Here is a 20416-nt window from a genome sequence, read left to right as displayed (position 1 = left end):
TTTGCCACTGTCATTGCATCGTTGGTCTTAGATGGGATAATTTCCACCCATTTGGAGAATGGGCATATCATTACCAAGCAGTACCTATACCTTTCGCTGCCTGCTGTATTTAGTTCAATAAAATCCATATTCATGAACTGAAAGGGGTATTTTGCTTCTGGGAACTTCCCCCTTTTAGGCCTCTCATTCCCCTGTGAGTTATGTTTGCAACATATTATACATGCTCTACAAAAGTTTTTTGAAAATTGTGTAAAGTTGTATGTATAGAATTCTTTCGTTACCATAGCACTCATCCCTGCTGTTGATACATGGCATGGCCCATGGGTCAATTTTGCTGCTATTTTGTATAGGTTGCGTGGTAGCACTATTTTTTGATTGATTCTGTAGATTTTATCTTCTCCCAGTGTTGCGTGGTCTTTTACCCATTTCCTTTTTTCTTTGTCAGGTGCTTCTGTCTGCATATCCCGAAGGACATCCAGAGGGATGCTGTGAGGCAATTGTTCGTTGGCCGTATGTTTGATGTGTGTCAATGTTATTTTTACCTCTCCATGTTTTCCTACGGCTGCCTCTTTAGCTATTTTGTCAGCAAAAGCATTTCCTAGTGATGTTTCATCTGTCTGTTTGGTGTGTGCTGCACATTTACATATTGCTATGCTCCGAGGTAACAACACTGCTTGTAATAGGTCGGTTATTAATTTAGCATGGGTTACCGATTTTCCTGTCGAAGTTTTCATGCCTCTTCGTGCCCATTGGGCTGCAAACACATGCGTGGTGGAGTATGCGTACTGGCTATCTGTCCAGAGAGTTATGTCTTGGCCTTTTGCGGCTTTACATGCTTCTGTGAGCGCTATTAATTCGGCTGCCTGGGCCGAATATGAGTGGGACAGTTTGCCAGCTATCACTATTTCAGTTGCCGATACTACAGAGAACCCTGTCTGGTTCTGTCCTGTTATTGATTTGGAGCAAGATCCATCCACATACCAAACTTCTCCTTTTTCTAAGGGTGTATCTTGTAGGTCAGGTCTGGGTTTGCATGTTTTCTCAGTCTCCTCTTTGCAGGAGTGAGGCGTGCCATCTTCGGGTGTGGGCAATAATGTGGCTGGGTTCAGTGTGGTGCATCTTTCAATCGTGATGTGGGGTTGTGACATGAGTACAGCCATTAAGGATAAAAACCTTGCTGGGGATAGGAACGCCATTTTGGTTTCATTTAGCAGCATGGAGACTGCATGTGGTACTAGTAGTTTCATCTCGTGAAACAGGACAATCTCTGCTGTGGCTTGTACTGCCATGGCTGCGGCACAAACGGCCTGCACACATGTTGGGAGAGCCTGTGACACGGGGTCCAACCGCTTGGAATAGTACCCTATTGGCTGGTTTCTGCCTCCGTGCTGTTGTGTCAGTACTGATGTCATAAACCCATTCTTGCAATCTACTGTTTGTATGAATGTTTTGCTATAGTCAGGCAGTGCTAGGACCGATGTGCTAACTAGACATTGTTTGATGTCGCCGAATGCCCTTTCTGCTTCCTTAGTCCAGTTTAGTTTGTCTGTCATTTTTAAAGTTTCTGTGTACATTATGTCAAGCAGAGGTTGCGTTTTTTCTGCATAGTCCGGTACCCACGCTCTGCAGTAGTTAGTCATTCCTAAAAACTGCATCATTTGTTTTTTGTTTATGGGTTTTGGCGCATTGAGCATGGTGGTTTTTCGGTCCTGATTAATTCTCCTTCCTTCGCTGCTAAGCGTGTGTCCTAGGAACACAACTGACTTTTGACAGAATTGTAATTTGTCTAGTGATGCTTTGCTTCCTGTTTTTTCCAGGTGTTTCAGCAACTGGATGGTCACCTGTTTGCATTCTACTTCCGTGGGCGAGGCTACCAAAAGGTCGTCCACGTATGCCAGAACCTGTGATGATTCTGGGATAGGCAGATCGGCCAAGCAATTTGCCATTTCTCTGTTAAAGATTGTTGGAGATTCTGAGAACCCCTGTGGCAGCCGTGTATATGTATATTTTTTGCCCTCGTAGGTAAATGCAAACCAATCCTGTGACCCCTCATCCACAGGTATTGAGAAGAACGCATTGCTTAGATCTATTACACTGTAGAATTGTTTTCCCGGTTTCAGGCTATTTAACAATAAGTGTGGGTCTGGGACAACGGGTGTTGAGCTCTGGATGGCTTTGTTGACCTCTCTTAGGTCCTGTATAAGTCTCCAAGAGGTGCCATCAGCCTTTTTTACTGGGAATATGGGTGAGTTGCACTGTGCGTCTGGGCATTCCCTGAGTATGCCGGCCTCTAACATGTCGTGTATTAAAGGTCTGATACCTTTTTTCGCGTCCGGTTTTAACGGATATTGTCTAATGTTTGGTCTATAGGTAGTCTTAGCCTTGACTGTCACAGGGTTGGCCCTTTTTATTAAGCCTACGTCACTCTTACCCGTGGACCACAAGCCTTTTGGAACCTCCCTGAGAGCTTCCATGGCCTCCTCACTCAACATGCATCAGGCTTGTGTTCGTTCCTCCAGGTGCGTATGTGGCGTAGTCTTAATAACGTAGCCTAGATAACGCCTTCCTAACAGACCATCCACACTTCTTTGCCACCCCACCCGACCACTCTCTATCCAGCTTTCTTCAGGTAAGTATCCTGCCCTGGTAACCAGTTTTCCCAAAGATTTCCATTCTGTGTCCTTGTGTCTAGCCACTGATATATGTGGAACCTGGCCATCCCCCAGCACCCATCTGACCTCAGGGGGTACTATTACTGTTGCCACAGCGTTGCCTTTCCTATCTTCGTATAGATAGCATAAGGTGAGTTTTTGGGGGCCCAATTGGTCAAACATTTTTTGATAGTCTGGGTCAGGTCCTGGCGTTTTGTTGTACCTTACTGTCATATGTAGGGCGTCAGATGCCTTTTTAATCTGGTTTGGGCGGGTGGTCACATAGGATAATATTTGGTCTGCTGTCTCGGTGGGGTCTGGGTAGGGCATGTCTAGTGTCCAGTACGTGTGGGGCTCGCCTACTCCTTTTTGGACAAAGATCTGGTCTTTGATTACTTCCCCTGGGCCTACAGCCCGCATTCCCCCGGCAACCGGCACTAAACTAATTTTTAGTTTAACCATACCGTCTCTCCCCAATAAGTTTACCGGGCATCCTGGAATGTACATGAGTGGTAATTCACATTGTTCTTTGCTCTTTTTGTCAACAATTTTTATTGGCTGGGAAACTGCTTCTCGATTTATTTGCCCATTGGCTGATTTAACTAATGTTAATTCAGTCGGGGGCCACATTCTTGGGATCTCTGTGATTATAACCGATTGGTCAGCTCCACTGTCACATAGGAATTTGGTCATTATTCCATTGACGGAGAGGGTGCGGTAGGGTTTTACTGTGGGGGTGGAGAGAGAGAATAGTACCTCCTCTAGGTCCAATATCTGATCGTCTATCTCCTCCCCCAGTTCCTCCCCGCCTCACTCCTCCCAATCAGCATTGCTTTGAGGGTTCTCCCTCTTCTGGTATTGACCTTTATGAGGCAATTTTGCTTCGCAGTCTCTGGCCATGTGGCCTTCTTTGTTGCACCTGTAACAGATGAATTTTCCCTCAGCATTTAGCCCTCTCCTTTCATTACCTCCTTTCTTGTCATTATTGTAATTTTTTGCTCCTTTATTTTTTGGTCGCCCCCCGTTTACGTAGAAGACGGCTGATCCGTCTTTGTCCTCTTGGAGGAATATTTTAGTGGCGCCTTTTTCTTTCTTTCTTTTGAGGTTCTCCATGCCTTGTTCTGCGTAATTAAGGCATTCGGTTACCGAACCTGTTTTGTGGTTTACATTGTGTTTGCAGATGAACTCGGCAATCCCTTGGGTAAAGCCATTCATCAACGCTTGCTTTAGTTGCTGTTGATACGGGGTTCGTTCGCCCCCGTCAAATGCTAGGCCACTATGGACCTTAAAGACCTCCTCCAGGCGACCTCTAAAGTCATGCACGGATTCCTTGGGGCTCTGTTTGCACGTCTGTATTTTAGTATAGTCTATAGCTGGTTTCCACACATCCCGTGCCGCGTTCAGCACCCCAGTGACCTGGATGTTTAAATCCTGCCCTGGTGGCAATATAGTTCCATTTGGAGCCATCCCTGTGTAATTTCCCTTCACCCTAATCCATTGGTGGCCGAACACTAGCTTCCATACCCTTAGCATTTCCACCCCATTCAGCTGGTATGATTCTCTTAACATCCCTATGTCGGTTATGAACTGTGCGATGTCTCGTTTGAAAGGGGTTAACCCTTCACAGGCCTTTTTGCACTCCTCATCAGTCCACGGGCGGTATACTCTAATGAACCGCTCGTTGTCGTGCTCTATCCCATAATGTGGATTCGCTACTTGGACTAGGGGGTACATTTCTGTGGGCTGTGGGGGTAAAGTGGGCAGGAATAGGGCGCTTGCACCGCCAGAGTAGTATGTTCCATTATTACTATTATCATGGTATTCTGGGATTATAATTTCGGGGAAATCTTGGAGCTCCGGTAGGTATGGGGGGGGTGCTCTAGTTTGGTGAAGATCTGGATATAACTGATTTTTTGGCATATTTGTGTGGAGCATTGAGGCAGTCTCTTTATCCCTATCTGGGCTTGCATTGTAGCTTGCCAATTTGGCTTGCTCTCTCTTCATCTTTTTCTGTCTTTCCTCAGCTTGTTTCTGCAGATCTTTATTTCGAGCTTCCTTTGCTTTTTCTACCCATTTCAACCTTTCTTGTTCCTCTCGTTCTAACCTGTCTCTCTCTTCCTGTGCTACCGCACTCATACTCGGTGCGGTTTCCTCATCCATTCTGATTTTAGCCATTGTTGCAATTAATTCTGCCCTTTCTTTCTTCTCCCTCATATTTTCTAGTCTCTCTTTGGCTAAACATATCCATAACATGGCGGCATCAATTTCTGACACACACCTCTGTGCTTTCTTTCCCTTCAGTCCCACTGCCTTTTTCTCTAACTTTGCTTTCAGTTCCTCACATTGCTTTAAAACCAACTTGTTCTCAAACCCATGTTCTTTCTGCCATTTTTTACAGTATTTGGTGCTCCCGGGCCGTCGCTTCGTCATATATATGACATCCCCTGGCTCAGGAGTCTTACTCTTTCTGTTTCCCATTTTACCACTTATTTCTATGTGTTCTTTACTCAACTAGGTGTTTTTCAGAACCTAAATCCTCATTCACCACTTTGTGTGCTCCAGCTGACCACAGAGTTTATGTTAACACTGTTTGGTTTCGGCTCTGTGCGCTGCTTCCACTGGTGACAGCTATTTCTCAACACTCGTTCTTTCAGCATTCATTCATTTCAATCCTAAAACAACAGTCTACCTATATGCGTGTTAGTGTATACTAGTCCCTTTTCCCTCTTTTTTTATTTTTATTTTTTTTTTAATTTAAAAAAAGAATTTCTATTAAGGGTGGAAAATCCACACAGATCTGTATCTATATAGCGCTTTGTTCAACCTCCTTAGGGCGGAGAAGCCCGCAACCTCCTTAAAGGTGGAGAGACCCGTCTCACCGTATATCAGTGTGTCTGGCTCGGTCTGGATCCCGTCAATCGTCGCCCGAAGAGAAGGAGGTGAGGACTACTAAAACACCGCCTGCTGGAGATGAATTCACAGCCCCAGTCTTTCCTCAGAGTCCCTGGACTCTGGCTGTCGACAGACTGCGGTGCGTCCTTTTCTTCTTCTCCTCGGTCGGCGATATTTTGGAATCTGGCTTCGAAGGACCAAGATGTTGGGGATATTATACCTTGTGTGTAAGACAAAGACCCAGGCGTTAGTTCAAACAGACCAATGAGACAGACACAAAGATGCACAAAGACTTGAGCTCATTTTACTTGCCAAGGAGAGTGGTTCAGGCAACAGTACGTCGTCAATCTTTAAACCAACTCTGCTTATTCCATTCTCCTACTGGCCTTTTTATTCACTCCACTGGTGGATACAGAGCATGCATTCGTGTATATGTTTCAACTAATGATTGACTAATGTCTCTGGGAACTTGTTTGTTTATCCCAGCTGGGGCATGGCAGCGTGTTCTTGACCAGGTCACTCCTGGTCATGGCGGTCCCAGAGTACATAGTACAACGTCGTGTATCAGCTCACTTTGGATCATGGTTACACAATGAAAACATTAACTCTTACATTCTTTTAAATATTTTTTTTACATCATACCATATCTTTATCATATGTTTTACAATTGGATTTTTAGTTTTTTTTTTCCGTAGTTTTTTTTCTGTATCTGAGTATATGTATAAGGGAAGAGGTACTTTAAGACCTTCGGATTCCATTTCGCTCCAATGAGGGGTATCATTTGTTGAGAAATAGAACATAATAGACCTCAGCTGCACAGCCCAGTAGTACCATAGTAAATTTGGACATTTTAATCCCCCTCGATCAAATGGTAAATACAACAAAGACAAACGAAGTCTCGCCCTTCTATTGTTCCATATAAATCCAACAAATATTTTTTTTATTTTTGAGAACAAGTGTGAAGGTGGTGGCAGAGGAATATTTTGGAATAAATAAAGGAATTTCGGCAATATAGTCATTTTTAAGATATTAATTCTCCCAATTATAGAAACTGGTAGCGATGCCCATCTTTCAATCAACTCACTAATTTCAATCATTAACGGTTCATAATTTGCATTAACAACATTTTCTAGTTTAGGCAGTATCTGTACTCCTAAATATTTAAACTGTTCTACACTATTAAATTGGGTTACCTCAGAAGTTGGGTTTCTTCTGTCCTGTTCATTAAGTAGTAATATAGAAGATTTTGTATTATTCACTTTATATCCCGAAATATCACCAAATGTTTTAATTAGCTGTGACAAGGCCGGAATGGTTTGATTTAGTTTGGACATGAATAAAATTACATCATCACAATACAATGAAATTCGGTGTTCAATCAGTCCTACTCTTATTCCACAAAATTGAGGGTGTGAACGTGTGAACGTACTGCTATTGCTAGAGGTTCGATTGCTAATGTAAACAGAAGGGGGGAAAGAGGACAACCTTGTCGGCAACCTTTACTGATTTTAATTGATTTTGAAATATTTCTATTTGTTAAGATTTCCGCTGTAGCATTTTTATATATTATCTGCACCCATTTTATGAAGTCAGTTCCACACCCAAATCTTTCTAGAATATTGAAAAGATAAGGCCATGTGACCCTATCAAAGGCCTTTTTAGCATCTAACGTTAGAAGTGCTGTATCTGATATTTCCTTGTTAGCATAAATTATATTCAGTACTCTTCTTACGTTGTGGAAACCTTGCCTTCCTGTAATAAAACCGTTTTGATATTTATTAATGATATTTGGTAATAATGGCTGTAATAATTTTGCTAAAAGCTTACATATTATCTTAAGATCAGAATTTAATAAACTGATGGGTCTCATGTTCTCACATTTGTTTGAGGGTTTACCCGGTTTTGGCAGTAAAGTAATTACAGCACTATTCATAGCTGGCGGAAGACTGCCATTCTGAAATGACTCTAGAAACATTTCAAGAAGTGGTGTTAGTAATTTGTTCTTACATTTTTTATATAGATCAATAGGGAGACCATCCGGTCCTGCACTTTTTCCGGTTTTCATACTATCAATAGCGTGCCCAATTTCTCCTTTTTTAATTTCTAAATCCATATCTACCTTTTGTTCATTTGGGATACTTGGTATAGTTAAGTCATCTAAAAACCTATTTAAATGTTGTACATTGGTTTCATTTATTGTGTCATACAGTTCTTTGTAATAATCTCTAAAGGCATCATTAATTTCAACAGGATCGACCACAGTGTGCCCATTCAATATAATGGTGGTGATTGATGTTCTAGTTTGGAGTTGTTTAATCTGCCATGCTAATAATTTACCCGATTTATCGTCTTGTTCATAAAAAGATTACTTCAGTCTTAGAAGACTATAGATGCAGCTCTGAAGGCAGACACCTTGTCATATTCAGCTCTCAGAATAAGCAAATCCTTTTCCATTTGTGGGTCACGTTTCTCATAGATTTTTTCCTGAAGAATCTTTATTTTATGTTCCAATTGTAACCTCTCCTCACGCACCTTTTTTGATTTAGAACCTGTATAACTTATAATATACCCTCTGAGAAAGGCTTTAAATGCTTCCCATTTTATACAAGCAGACGTTTGTGTAGTATTAATTTCAAATAATTCTTTTATCTGTTTTTCTATATATTTTACAAATTCTTCATCTTATAACCATTTGTGCTGAAAGTGCCATCTAGGTGGATCTTTTGCAATTTGTTTATCGACATACACTAAACAACATGGTGCATGATCTGAAACCACTATATTTCCATAGGAACAGTTATTCATTTTGGACCGCAGTTCTGAAGAGATTAAAAAATAATCAATTCGAGAGTATGTCTGAAATGTGTTAGAGTGACAAGAGTAGGCTTTAGCTTGTGGTTTCAATTCTCTCCATATGTCTAGCAGATTCAATTCTTTAATACAACGGTTTATAACTGTTCTACACCTGTTATGTGATTGATCTACTCCTGTGGATCTATCCACACTGGGGTTTAATGTGCAGTTAAAGTCTCCTGCTATTATGTGATGTCGTGTAAATGATGAGATAGAAAGGAACAGATCTACAAAAAATTTAGGATCATCAATTTTAGGACCAAACAGATTTACTAAATTTAGATTAACTGATAATAAAGAGCCTTGGACTATCAAATATTCCCCCTCTATCTTTGATTAAATTTTTCACTTGAAATGGTACAGTATTATGAATAAGAATCATAACTCCTCTGGCCTGGGATGAATAAGAAGCTGTGAATACGCTGCCTTGCCACCTTCTCCTGATTTTTTTATTGTCCTCCTCTAGAAGATGGGTTTCTTGTAGAAATACAACTTTGGAGTCTATATCCTTTAATCTATTCATGACATGTTTCACTTTTTTAAGCTTTTGCAGACCTCTGCAGTTCCAAGAAACAAAATTAAGTTTTACTCCTTGAGACATTTACAAAAAAAAGAAAAACAGATTACCTTGCAATATAAAAATAATGTACAGAGAAGCATAACAAACCTGGACGTTAGAACCCACATCCAATACACTGAACATGAACAATTCCCCTTTACCCACTCTCGTGGAAGCCCCCACCAAAAACATTCTGACTTCTGCTATCTCTGACGACCACTCCACACCAAGTGAGGATCAGTCAGACCACTGTTTACTTTTCACTTACCAAATCATCTCTGCTTCTGTTTAATTTGACCTCAATAAACACTCATCTGCAACGTGTGTAATAGGTTTGCTCTAATTAGTAATTTTAACAGTTTTAAATAGTCACATTTATGAAACATCTTATTTTTTTATTTTTTTAATACTTTCTGTGCCCTTTATATTTTCCACACGCGTAAAGGCCTTTGCACACCGGGCGCGACGCGAATAAACGCAAAGTAAAAGCGAATGTTTTGAAATGTGAATTTTGTCGCGTCTCACTTTAGAAGCGACGTCCCAGAAAAATCGAACTCAGTTCGAAAAAATTAAAAACGCAAATTCGCGATGCGAAATGACGGCGCTGGTGTGGAAGCTTGTATTGACTCTGTATACGTTCGTTAATTAACGGATTAATCGCACGAATAAAACGCGCCCGGTGTGCAAAGGCCTTAAGGCCTAAGTTACCGCCTACGCATAACATATATATATGAGATCAATGTGTATAATGCTTATGTTTTGCATGTGTATGCATGTCGGCCACACTACACAGTGTGTTTGCGTGCAAGTGTGATTTAGCCCCCACCATTGTCCATCTGAATCTTCTTTATGAACTCTTGTACCTCGGCCGGGGTGTTGAAAGTGTAGGTTCGTTCTTTATGTGTGACCAGAATCTTCGCAGGATGAATCACTCCATGTCGGATCCCTAGATTACGCAGCTCCTGTCGGACCGGGTCGAATTTTTTCCTCAGTTGGTGTACTCCCGTAGCCAAGTCCGGGTAGAACCGTATTTGCTGGTCCTTGTACCGAATGTCTTTTTTAGCCCGTGCAGCAGCAACAACTGCCTGTTTGCCCTTGTAGCTGAGAAACTTCATGATCAGTGTTCTCGGCGGCATCTTGGCGTCCCTCGCCGGTCCGACTCGGTGCGCCCTCTCAATGACCACTGATGACTGTCGAGCCGTATCACCAAGCACCTCCGGTATCCATTTTTCCAAAAAGGGGCACGCATCCCGTCCTTCAGCCCCCTCCGGTAGGTTAACTAGTCGCAGGTTGTTTAGTCGAGACCTGGTCTCCAAATCCAAGAGCTTGTCCTCCAGCTTTTTATTTTGTGACTCCAGCGTGTGTACTTTAGCTTGCAAGTCAACGACGTCATCTTCAGCACTTCATATACGCAGCTCAGCCTGCGAGACCCGTTCGGTGCAGTCACTTCTCCTTCCTCATATTTTCAATCGCCCTCAAAACTGCATCAAATCTTGACGAAAACTCCTTTTTCATAGAGCTTAAAGCAGTCAGTACTGCGCCTTCACTTTCTCCCACAAGTTCACCTTCTCCGCTGGCCTCCTCCGCTGCCACCGCCGCCACGTTGTCTTTGTTAGCTTGCCTTGCTTCGTTACGAACACGATAGTCCGTGAACTTCGGCTGTGTAAGAGACGCTTGGCCCTTGTTTTTGCCACCCCTCGGCATCTTAAGCCCAGTTCAGACCAAAGATTCGCCTTGCAACTGCTTGCAACTGCAACTCCTTGCGACGAGACCGCCGAAACGTTCTAAAACTGGACCTTGCGATTTGACATGTTGAATCTTCTGCGACGCCTTGCAACGGCTTGCAACGCGCTGCAACGAGCAGTTCACACTGCTGCGATTTATCCCCCGCGACGTTCTAAAACCGTCTCGTCGCAAGCAGTTGCAAGGCGAATCTTTGGTCTGAACTGGGCTTTAGAATCCACTCCAACACCGTTCGATAATTTTTTTTGCAAATGAGAGTTTTCAGTAGAAATTATAGTAACAAAAGCAGAGCACTGTGAAACACGTCTTCCTACGTGGCTGCCATAACCGGAAGTCCCGCATACAATCACCTTATTATCAAATTAGATAAAAGAAATTAGCTGAGATAACTTCTGCAGCAAAAAAAATCAAAGTTCAGTTTATTAGCTAAATTTGTAACATTTAAACAAGACTGCTCAGTCTGTGTGAATCTCAGGACAGAGAAACAAGAGCAAATGATTCACTGAGGTTTGCATTTCAATCAAAACATTTTTAAACTGTAAACATAGTTAAGGTGGTGTTTTATTATTATTAGGCCAATAGGCCTTCTGTGATGCGATAACCAATAATTAATAAATGTTATTATTAGTCTACTTGCTTGATTTCTTTTTAAATAGCCTAAAGAGACACTTGGAGACACATGTGGACATGTATTTACTGCAAATCGCGGCCTTTCGCGCGGATATGACCATACACAAGCACATATCGCGCTTGCTAGCACAAAATTTTTTTATTTTTTTTTGTCAGTTGGAAATCAAGGCAGCCCGCGACTCTTTCAAAGTATGCAGACGACATGGCCTTGGTAGCCCATTTGACGGACACAAGAGCACTGTCCGACTACCATCAGACAGTGAAAACCTTGGCCACAACTTTCCAGGAAATATCTCTGGAGCTAAACATTGATAAAACAAAGGAGCTTTGCTGTCGGAGCAGGGGAACACTGAGCTCACAGCAAATGTTTCAACCACTCAGCATCAACGGTCAGCCAGTTGAACAGGTTGAGGTTTTTAAATACCTTGGTACAGAGCTGGACACATCACTGTCTTTCTCACATCATGCTGACTCTGTGTACAAGAAGGCCCAACAGCGCCTCCACCTGCTGAGGAAGCTCAGAGCTTTTAATGTCAGCAAGGACATTTTAACTGTGGTGTACTGCTCACTCATTGAATCCATACTCACTTTCAATATCTCAGCCCGGTACAACACCCTCACCATCAAGCACAAAACAAAACTTGCACGTATAGTAAATCAGGCCGGGAAAATAATTGGCTCTCCCCAAAACCCCTACCACCACAACTGTACACCCGGTCAGTTCTCAGGAAAGCCAATACAATCACACAGGACCCCACCCACCCCCTCCACCAATCCTTTGATTTACTGCCATCAGGTCGACGCTACAGGGTCCCGTTGGCACGGAAAAACATCTACAAAAAATCTTTTATCCCCACTGCCATCACCACACTGAACAGTCACAAATAGGCAACATATCTCACTCCACTCAGTCACCCCTTTGCACTGCTTGCATTTGTTGGCATTCATTTATTGTCATTGTTTGGGACTGTCTCTGTTTTGTATGTATTTATTTATTTTGTGTACATTGAACCTGCCCTGTCAAAGATGAATTTCTGTCACTTGTGACAGACAATAAAGTTTTTCTTATCTTACCTTATCTTATCTTATCTTAACTGATATACTGGACCACAAGTTGTTATTGCTGCATTCTGCTTTTAATTCCATAAAAACAAATGATGTTTATTATTTCAGACAAAAAGAACGCAGGACAGAGAAATAAACTTTCATCAACAATGCTGTAAAGATGATTGATCAAATGGATGAAATGAGTACACCAGAAACTACAGAGCTAGTGGATGAGGTAGGCTATATCTGTTATTAACTTATTCACTTTTGAAATGTTCTGTAATAGTTTAGCTTTTATCCCCTGAAATCTCGTATCAATAAAACACGTTTTGATCTAATCAATAGCGAGCAAACCAGTACTATGACATCCCAGTCTATAGATGTAATGTGTGTGTATGCCATGTTGATTTCTTACTGTATCCAACAAAGGAGTGGTAGTTTGAATCAGGCTTCACTTTTGTCTTTCTCTTTAATTTACCATGTCACCTACAATGGTGTGTAGCTGCTTTAAAGTGGTTTTCTTTACCAATGCTTTATTTCATTATAATTTAATTCTGCTTGCTCATTTCATTGCTGTTATCAGAGAAATGTTTAATTGTTGTAATGTGTTTTGTTTTTCCGATTCCTTCAAAATGCTGAATAGGAGACGAGTGGGTGAGTTAACTGATATACTGAACCACAAGTTGTTATTGCTGCATTCTGCTTTTAATGCCATAAAAACAATTGATGTTTATTATTTCAGACAAAAAGAACGTAGGACAGAGAAAGAAACTTTCATCAATGCTGGAAAGATGATTGATCAAATGGATGAAATGACTCTGAGTACACCAGAAACTACAGAGCTAGTGGATGAGGTAGGCTATATCTGTTATTAACTTATTCACTTTTGAAATGTTCTGTAATAGTTTAGCTTTTATCCCCTGAAATTTCGTATCATTAAAAAAACACGTTTTGATCTAATCAATAGCGAGCAAAGCAGTACTATGACATCCCAGTCTATAGATGTAATGTGTGTGTATGCCATTTAATATTGATATCTTACTGTAACAAACAAAGGAGTGTTGGTTTGAATCAGGCTTCACTTTTGTCTTTCTCTTTAATTTACCATGTCACCTACAATGGTGTCTAGCTGCTTTAAAGTGGTTTTCTTTACCAATGCTTTATTTCATTATAATTCAATTCTGATTTGCTCATTTCATTGCTGTTAACAGAGAAATGTTTAATTGTTGTAATGTGTTTTGTTTTTCCGATTCCTTCAAAATGCTGAATAGGAGACGAGTGGGTGAGTTAACTGATATACTGGACCACAAGTTGTTATTGCTGCATTCTGCTTTTAATTCCATAAAAACAATTGATGTTTATTATTTCAGAGGAAAAAAAAAACCTAAGACAGAGAAAGAGAAAGAAACTTTCATCAACAATGCTGGAAAGATGATTGATCAAATGGATGAAATGAGTAGGCTTACAACATCAGAAACTACAGCGCTGGTGGATGAGGTAGGCTATATCTGTTATTAACTTATTAACTTCTAAATGTTCTGTAATAGTTTATTTTATACACATAATGACGCTCAAACTAGAAAATATAATTTCTCCGATTTTTCTGACAGATTCTACACAGCATCTTCTTTTTAGGACAGTTCCTAAAACTACCATGTACTCCAGAGGAGATCATGAGCAAAGTCACAAGGTCCCATGATGAGTTGAAGGAAAAATACCCTCGGCCTTTTGAATTCTATTCCAAACAACTACCCAGGCGGTGTCCATTTAAATGTGTGCTGGACATGGTAAGAATATACACTGAACAAAAATATAAACACAACACTTGTTTTTGCTCCCAATTTTCATGCGCTTAACTCAAAAATCTAAAAAAATAATTCTATACACACAAAATAACATCTCTATCACACCTGTGCAATATTCATGCTGATTAGACAGCATGAATATTGCACAGGAGGTCAGAAAACCAGTCAGTTTATTTTTTAATTTCATATATAACCCTTGAAAAAAGTATCCGGTCTACATGGTATTTATTTATCTGTATAAATAAAGGTTAAACCCCCCCCCACCCGACCCTTTAAAATAAAGCAAAACTGCACTTTTCAGAGTGGCCTTTTATTGTTGCCACTCTGAAAAGTGCAGTTTTGCCTTTAAGGCACACTTGTGCAACATTCATAATTACTTTTTCTCACCGACCGTGTAATCAACCTAGAGCGGCCACACATCCAACATCAGACGCACTGCCGATGCCCGTCGGAGGCACGTCTGCAGCGACGCTCCCCTTTACCTCAGGAGGCTCGCCTATTTTTTTCTGAGAGCCGCGCGTCTCTCTGCTTTAACTGATAGAGAAATACTCTACCAAAGCTGCATTCCATTAGTAGTTGCACAGCACTTCCCCTCGTTGATTAAAGGCCAGGACACACCAGTCCGACATGTTCCGACTAGGTAAAAAATGGAGTCGGCCGTTTCAGGAAGGTCCAGTCTTCCCGTCGCGGCCAAAGAACACACCGAGACGACTGTTTATTTTCCGTACGCTCGCGGGACGTAATGTCTCCACAACAGCAGGCGGCGCTAATCTGTATTGTGGCCCGAAAAAATACGAAAGCCGGAAATGATTGGACATCTCTCTAGAGCATAAACATAGATAGAAATACGTATTTATATTTATGGACCATAAGAGCACAATTTTTAGCAGAGAGTGTCGAGCATGGTGTCGAGCAGTCAACAAGGGTTGATGCATGTGAGTACTCTCAAAACGAAACGAACAAACACATTAAAACGATGGCTAGCTGTTGTTAGCTGTTTGTGCTACCCGCCTCACTTCCGGGCTTCACTGATTCGCTAGCCCTCCACCAATCAAATTGCTCCAAATGAAAGACGGTCGGCCGCCGATTGAACATGTTCAATCGGCGGCCGACAGGCTCAAAACAAGCCCGACGACCTCTACGTCGGCCGACGTCACGGCACACACCAAACAGATTCGTCTTTTTTTTTGACGACGGCGATTATCGGGCTGGTGTGTCCTGGCCTTTACTCTCAGCCCTTGGTATGACTTACGTCGCACGGAGCGAACTTGGAGCGCGGAGGGAGAGTGGGCGGGGGAGGAGCGGGGGATTTAAATGGAACCCACTTGCCCTTGTACTCGCAATGGACCGTCAGTTACATAGGTAGCCTAGTTCTGAATGCAAATAATACAGAATTATAACATTCTGCTAAAGTAGCCTATATTGCAGAAAGCCATTACCATAGCATAACAAACATTGAATTTCGACATGGTAACTCAGATTATCGAGATATTGTTACTTACACATGTAAATTGTTTGCTCCGACGTATTTTCTTATTTCTGTTAGTTTCAACCAAAAACATTTGTTTTAAATAGTCCTTTAATTGGCAGCCATCGGTGTTATAGCAGCAATGTGTAAACTGCAATGCATTCACTGGATTGTTCATATGGAAATAGGATAGGCTAATTGAGGCGTTTTGGAATATATTACAGTTTTTCACAATTGCTTAAACACATTTCCTGATAGACTACCTCACTTTTTCAAAACCCTAAACACAAATTTCAAAACTCAAACACAAAATGCAAAATCCTTCACTTCTCTTGCAAAAGCACACTTTACCCTCAAAACAATGTTAACTCTTCACTAAATGGTGTTTTCTTTTCAAATGACAAACACATACATCATATGACTAGACATTTCTAGCACTCATTGAACACTGGTGTGCAGAATGGAAAACACTATTGTATAAATGCAAACCACTATATGAATGCTTTATCAGTAGAATTATGCCTTTGCATGTTCATACACTTTCACCCACAGTAACAACAAATACTTTACGGTTTTTGCCTAATGCTAACACATGTTGCAGAATAGTTTATTTTGCCATTTCAAACAAACACAATGAATAGGTAGGACTGCAGTTCAAGCATTTCAGTGTGTCAGTATAAACTACTGTACTGTACAGTAAAAAACAATTACAGTAAAATTAGGGAACAATGGTAAAAAAAACAGCGTTGTAAGGAATTGGGTGGTTGGATTATGAATCCTATTATGGATTCCGCCTCCTGTTTGCGTCTGGCCACATCGCCTCATCAACATTACACTCAATTTCATCTTTTGAGAAGCAACAGGGAAATGATCACCTGATATCCAGTCTAAATCTCCTAATTATGGAGCGACTCAGGTTGGGCTGCACTCTCTGTCCAGGCTCCCTCATTTATAGGCCATGATCTATAACATGGTCCACTATAGTGTCCCTGTTGTATGTGTCTCTGTCTGTTGCCTTCTTTGTCCTCGTCCTCCTGTCGCTCTCTCTCCTCCTCTTTCCTTGACTCTTACCGTCTCAGAAAGGAGCTGAGCTCACCTGAGGTCTATTTGTAGTGCTAAGGTTTAGACTGATTGGTATTCAATTATTATAATTTTTTTTCAAGAAGTGTGTTGGAGAATTTCAAACACAGTGCAAAGCATAAATTGTGTTTGTAGGGTTGGTGCTTTGGTTTAGGGCATAGTTACAAAAGTTAGAGGTTGTGATGCTGTGGTCATAGCAGTCACTTTTAGTGTTTACAGTATTCGGCAACACCTGTATTTGTACTAAAATGTGCAGTCTACTGTAAATCACAGCAAACAGGAGCTCATCTCTGACCCTTCTATAGCTAACTGCACAAAAGCCTTTTGAGTATAGAAATTTGATTGGCAGTGTGTTCTGTGTGAATACCATGAGAGAGAATTCAGGAAGAGTGTGCAAGATATAGAGAATTGTGTGTAATGTTGTGAAAAATGTGTGTTTTGGAATGAAAATATGAGTCTAAGGCAGGAAATGTGTTTGGAGTTCAGCAGAATTGGTTAAGCAGTTGGTAAATTAGTTTCAGATTGTGCACATTGTGTCTGATGTTCCAAAAAATGTGTTTAAACAATTGTGAAAAACTGTAATATACTGTATATATATTTGTCCTGTGGGTGGCCGCGATGTCCCTAAAAGCATACAGTCTACCGGAAAATAAAAGGAGAAGAAGAAGAAGACGAACTGCAATGCACTGTGGGTGATATCCACCTCGGAGTGACCATGGATGTTCACTCGATCACTCAGCCCTCCGAGGGTCTATATCACCAAGTTCACTTCAGTTTCCAGACAATTGGAACAACACTTATGATGGCGGTGGGGATTCCCCCGAGGGAAGTGCCTAGGGAAAGTGAACGAGTATTGGAACGCAGGGCGAGAGAGGCAGCAGTAACGGAACGCGACACGCTCCGGAGGTAGACGCAGGATGTGTGTGGAGGGCGTAAGACAGATTTGTGAACAATATTTGAGAGAGATGGTTATTTTGTGTATAGTGTAGTTGGTCAAATAGATTACATAGTGCTGTGAAAATGATTAGAATTTTTACTTCACCTACTTCTCAAATTTAACAGAATATGAACACACAAACACAAAGCCAGATCGAATACATGACAGCACAGATGTGGGGTTAACAGCGTGTTGATCATATTTGTGATTGCTTACAGGTTTGCCGCCTGATTGGAACACAGACAAGGGAACACAAACATGAAGAAATTATGAAGAAGTTGCAAGACATCATTCTTCCACTGGAGAAGGAGGGTAAATGGACTCTGATCTCCTCCACCATCTGTCGCTCAAAAGTGGAGCGTCTAGGCACCTTCTATGGAGTCTCCATGTCCACTTCTGGCGTTCATCCCGGGCGAATCATGACTGCTGCCTCCTGTCTTAGCTCCTGGGAAAGTAACGTTGCTGGAGCGGTGATGACCTACAATATACAGAAGAGTCGGGATCCGGAGCAGAAGTGTAAGAGGCAGATGAAGAAGGATTGTTTTGATGGAAGAATCAAACTTCCAGAGAAGGTCACATGTGAGGCATTTGGCCTCATTGATGGATCACCAAAGAACCCTTGCAGTTCATGTATGGCTTTGTTTGGTTTGACAAACGCTGAAACAACAGCTCCGCCTTATGGCAATTGTGCGGAAGCTGAAAGTCTGAGCAAATTGTTTACAAAAGGGAAAAAGGTTGAAAGGGAATCACAGCCAACATCTGATATGAGCACAGAAGAGAACAGGGAAAAGGCTAAACAGAGTGTCAAGAAAGAGCTTGAAACAATTCTACGATGTGAGGGGTTTGAAACATGGGATGGGCAGTACTACCTCCCTTATACAGCTCGTCAACCAAACTTAATAGCGTCATTTGCTTCTTTGGCAATTGCCTAAGTTTGTCGTTTTGTGTCATTTAGACATTAAAACACTCACTGCTGCTGGAGAGGGCCAAACTATATTTTGTTGTGTATTACAATGACAATAAAATCCTTGAATCCTTGAATCTTGCGTTCTCAAATTTTTGCTTGTAATAACAAACCGCCACTATGTCAACAAGCCTTCTCAAAGCATTGGGACAAACAATAAATTGAACAAAAGCAAATAATTTTAAATCTAATCTTGTGCCCTGCCCCTAAAGTACTTAGCCACGGCCCTGTGTGACCTTTGTAATACTGCTTCTGCTGCTACTTGAATTAACCTCAGGAGGACAGGTTGGGTGGAGCACTGGACTGGTTTTATTTCTTATATCTGCAACATGGGACAGTAAATGTAACCAATAAACAGAATTTACTCAATGCATCTTACTTTGTCCTAAATGGAAACCAGGAAAACCGTGTAACAGTTTACTTTAAATCACAGATATGCAATTATATTTTGGCAAACCCTCAATTAGAATAAGAAAATAAAAATACAAAAATAAAATATATTTCCCCTTTTTAGGAAGTTAACCAAATACTTAAATGTCTAAACAACAACAAGCTGTTATTCAGTACAAAAATACCTGACGGAATGTTACTCGTCCTCTTTAATTAAATATCTCTTTCTCAGTCCATGAAAACAAAATTAATACCGAACGGTCTTCTATCTCTCAGTCCATGGAATAAACAAAAGAAAATACCGAGTGGTCTTCTTATCCAAAAAATAGAATAAATCTTGAAGTGTCCTTATATTGTCTTTAGCAACAAGAAAAAGTAATAAAATAAAGTAAAGTGCTGGCCAGCATTAATATTATAGAGCTCTATATGTGTGTGGTGGTTGAATTAGTTTTGCCTGCAATCCTCGGGGATATTCAGAAGATGGCGACGGCTCCTCACGAGCCACTGGAAAAGCACTCAGGAAACAGCGGTAGCGTTTCATCAATGTGCATTCACTCGGCGGAGTTCCTTGCTAACGGTCTTGTTGTGGGTACACTTTGCTGACGGGCTTCCGGCTATTATCAAAAGAAAAACCGAGTATTTTGTACGGTAAATTTTACACTTAAAATACTTTTTAACAAGTTTAAACTCCGAAAATAAACAGCAGGAGAATCACAGCTTGACCACACATTGCTTACATGCATTGAAGAGAGATCTACCCGCGAAAATACGTCTCCAAGGTAACAATAACACACACCGTAAAAGCTGCCGCAACATAAAGTGGTCGTGACACTTAAAGGTGCAGTGTGTAATATGACATCATCAAGAAAGTTCTACAAAGTTCTAGAATGCAACACTCCCTGGGTAACCCCACCCCTTTCGAATAATAACAGAAGCTACAGTGGCCTTCAAGGACAAGAACAATTCTAAATTTCAAACAATGCACCTGATGACATTCCAACTATGACACTTTCAAGATGGCGGCACTAGACCTTGGTCCAAAATATTCAGAAATATGGACATATATGAGACCCTTTCTAAGGGGAAAAAACATAATAATTTTATTTTTTTTTCAGCTATTATGCACTAAATTAAATGTACTTATGGATATTCTAATTACTTTCTACAAAATCTGCTAGGAAATAAAACCCAAAATTCTACACACTGCAGGTTTAAGAGACACACCAAAAACAGTGATATTACAGAAAAGCATTAGCTGACTGAAAATATATCTGGGTTACATAAACACAACCAGTGTGCAATTAATGGAAAAGCCTTGCAGTGTGTTCTCGCTCGCACCACAGCGTAAAAGCATTTTACTTCTAACAGTGATCGTATAGGCTAGTGGTAACATTTGG

General features: G+C 41.0%; 1 protein-coding gene and 1 long non-coding RNA gene across 2 annotated transcripts; both read left to right on the top strand.

Annotated features, from left to right (window-relative positions):
* The first annotated feature begins 445 nt into the window (after positions 1-445).
* On the top strand, positions 446-12611 carry LOC307263653. Its single transcript, XR_013845284.1, has 3 exons — positions 446-521; positions 1818-1880; positions 12502-12611. It is a non-coding gene; the product is annotated as an uncharacterized lncRNA (long non-coding RNA).
* Positions 12612-13651: 1040 nt separating this feature from the next.
* LOC307264390 (uncharacterized protein) lies at positions 13652-18697 on the top strand. Its single transcript, XM_080045801.1, has 4 exons — positions 13652-13657; positions 13746-13872; positions 13986-14162; positions 17884-18697. The coding sequence occupies exons 2-4, from the start codon at positions 13807-13809 to the stop codon at positions 18595-18597; spliced, it is 957 nt and encodes a 318-aa protein (XP_079901927.1). The 5' UTR covers positions 13652-13657; positions 13746-13806; the 3' UTR covers positions 18598-18697.
* Positions 18698-20416: the final 1719 nt, after the last annotated feature.

This window comes from Ammodytes marinus, assembly GCF_949987685.1.
Source record: "Ammodytes marinus genome assembly, chromosome: 17".
NCBI classification, from domain to species: domain Eukaryota; kingdom Metazoa; phylum Chordata; class Actinopteri; order Uranoscopiformes; family Ammodytidae; genus Ammodytes; species Ammodytes marinus.
The sequence above is the reverse complement of the archived record's forward strand: the minus strand, read 5'-3'. Positions and strand labels throughout refer to the sequence as shown.

What these genes read in the sequence shown, in the direction of transcription:
- LOC307264390 (XM_080045801.1), top strand. Translation starts at nt 13,807, where the DNA reads ATGATTGATCAAATGGATGAAATGAGTAGGCTTACAACATCAGAAACT. An exon ending in CTACAGCGCTGGTGGATGAG is followed by an intron (nt 13,873 to 13,985) that starts GTAGGCTATATC and finishes TTTTTCTGACAG; the next exon opens with ATTCTACACAGCATCTTCTT. An exon ending in TTAAATGTGTGCTGGACATG is followed by an intron (nt 14,163 to 17,883) that starts GTAAGAATATAC and finishes GATTGCTTACAG; the next exon opens with GTTTGCCGCCTGATTGGAAC.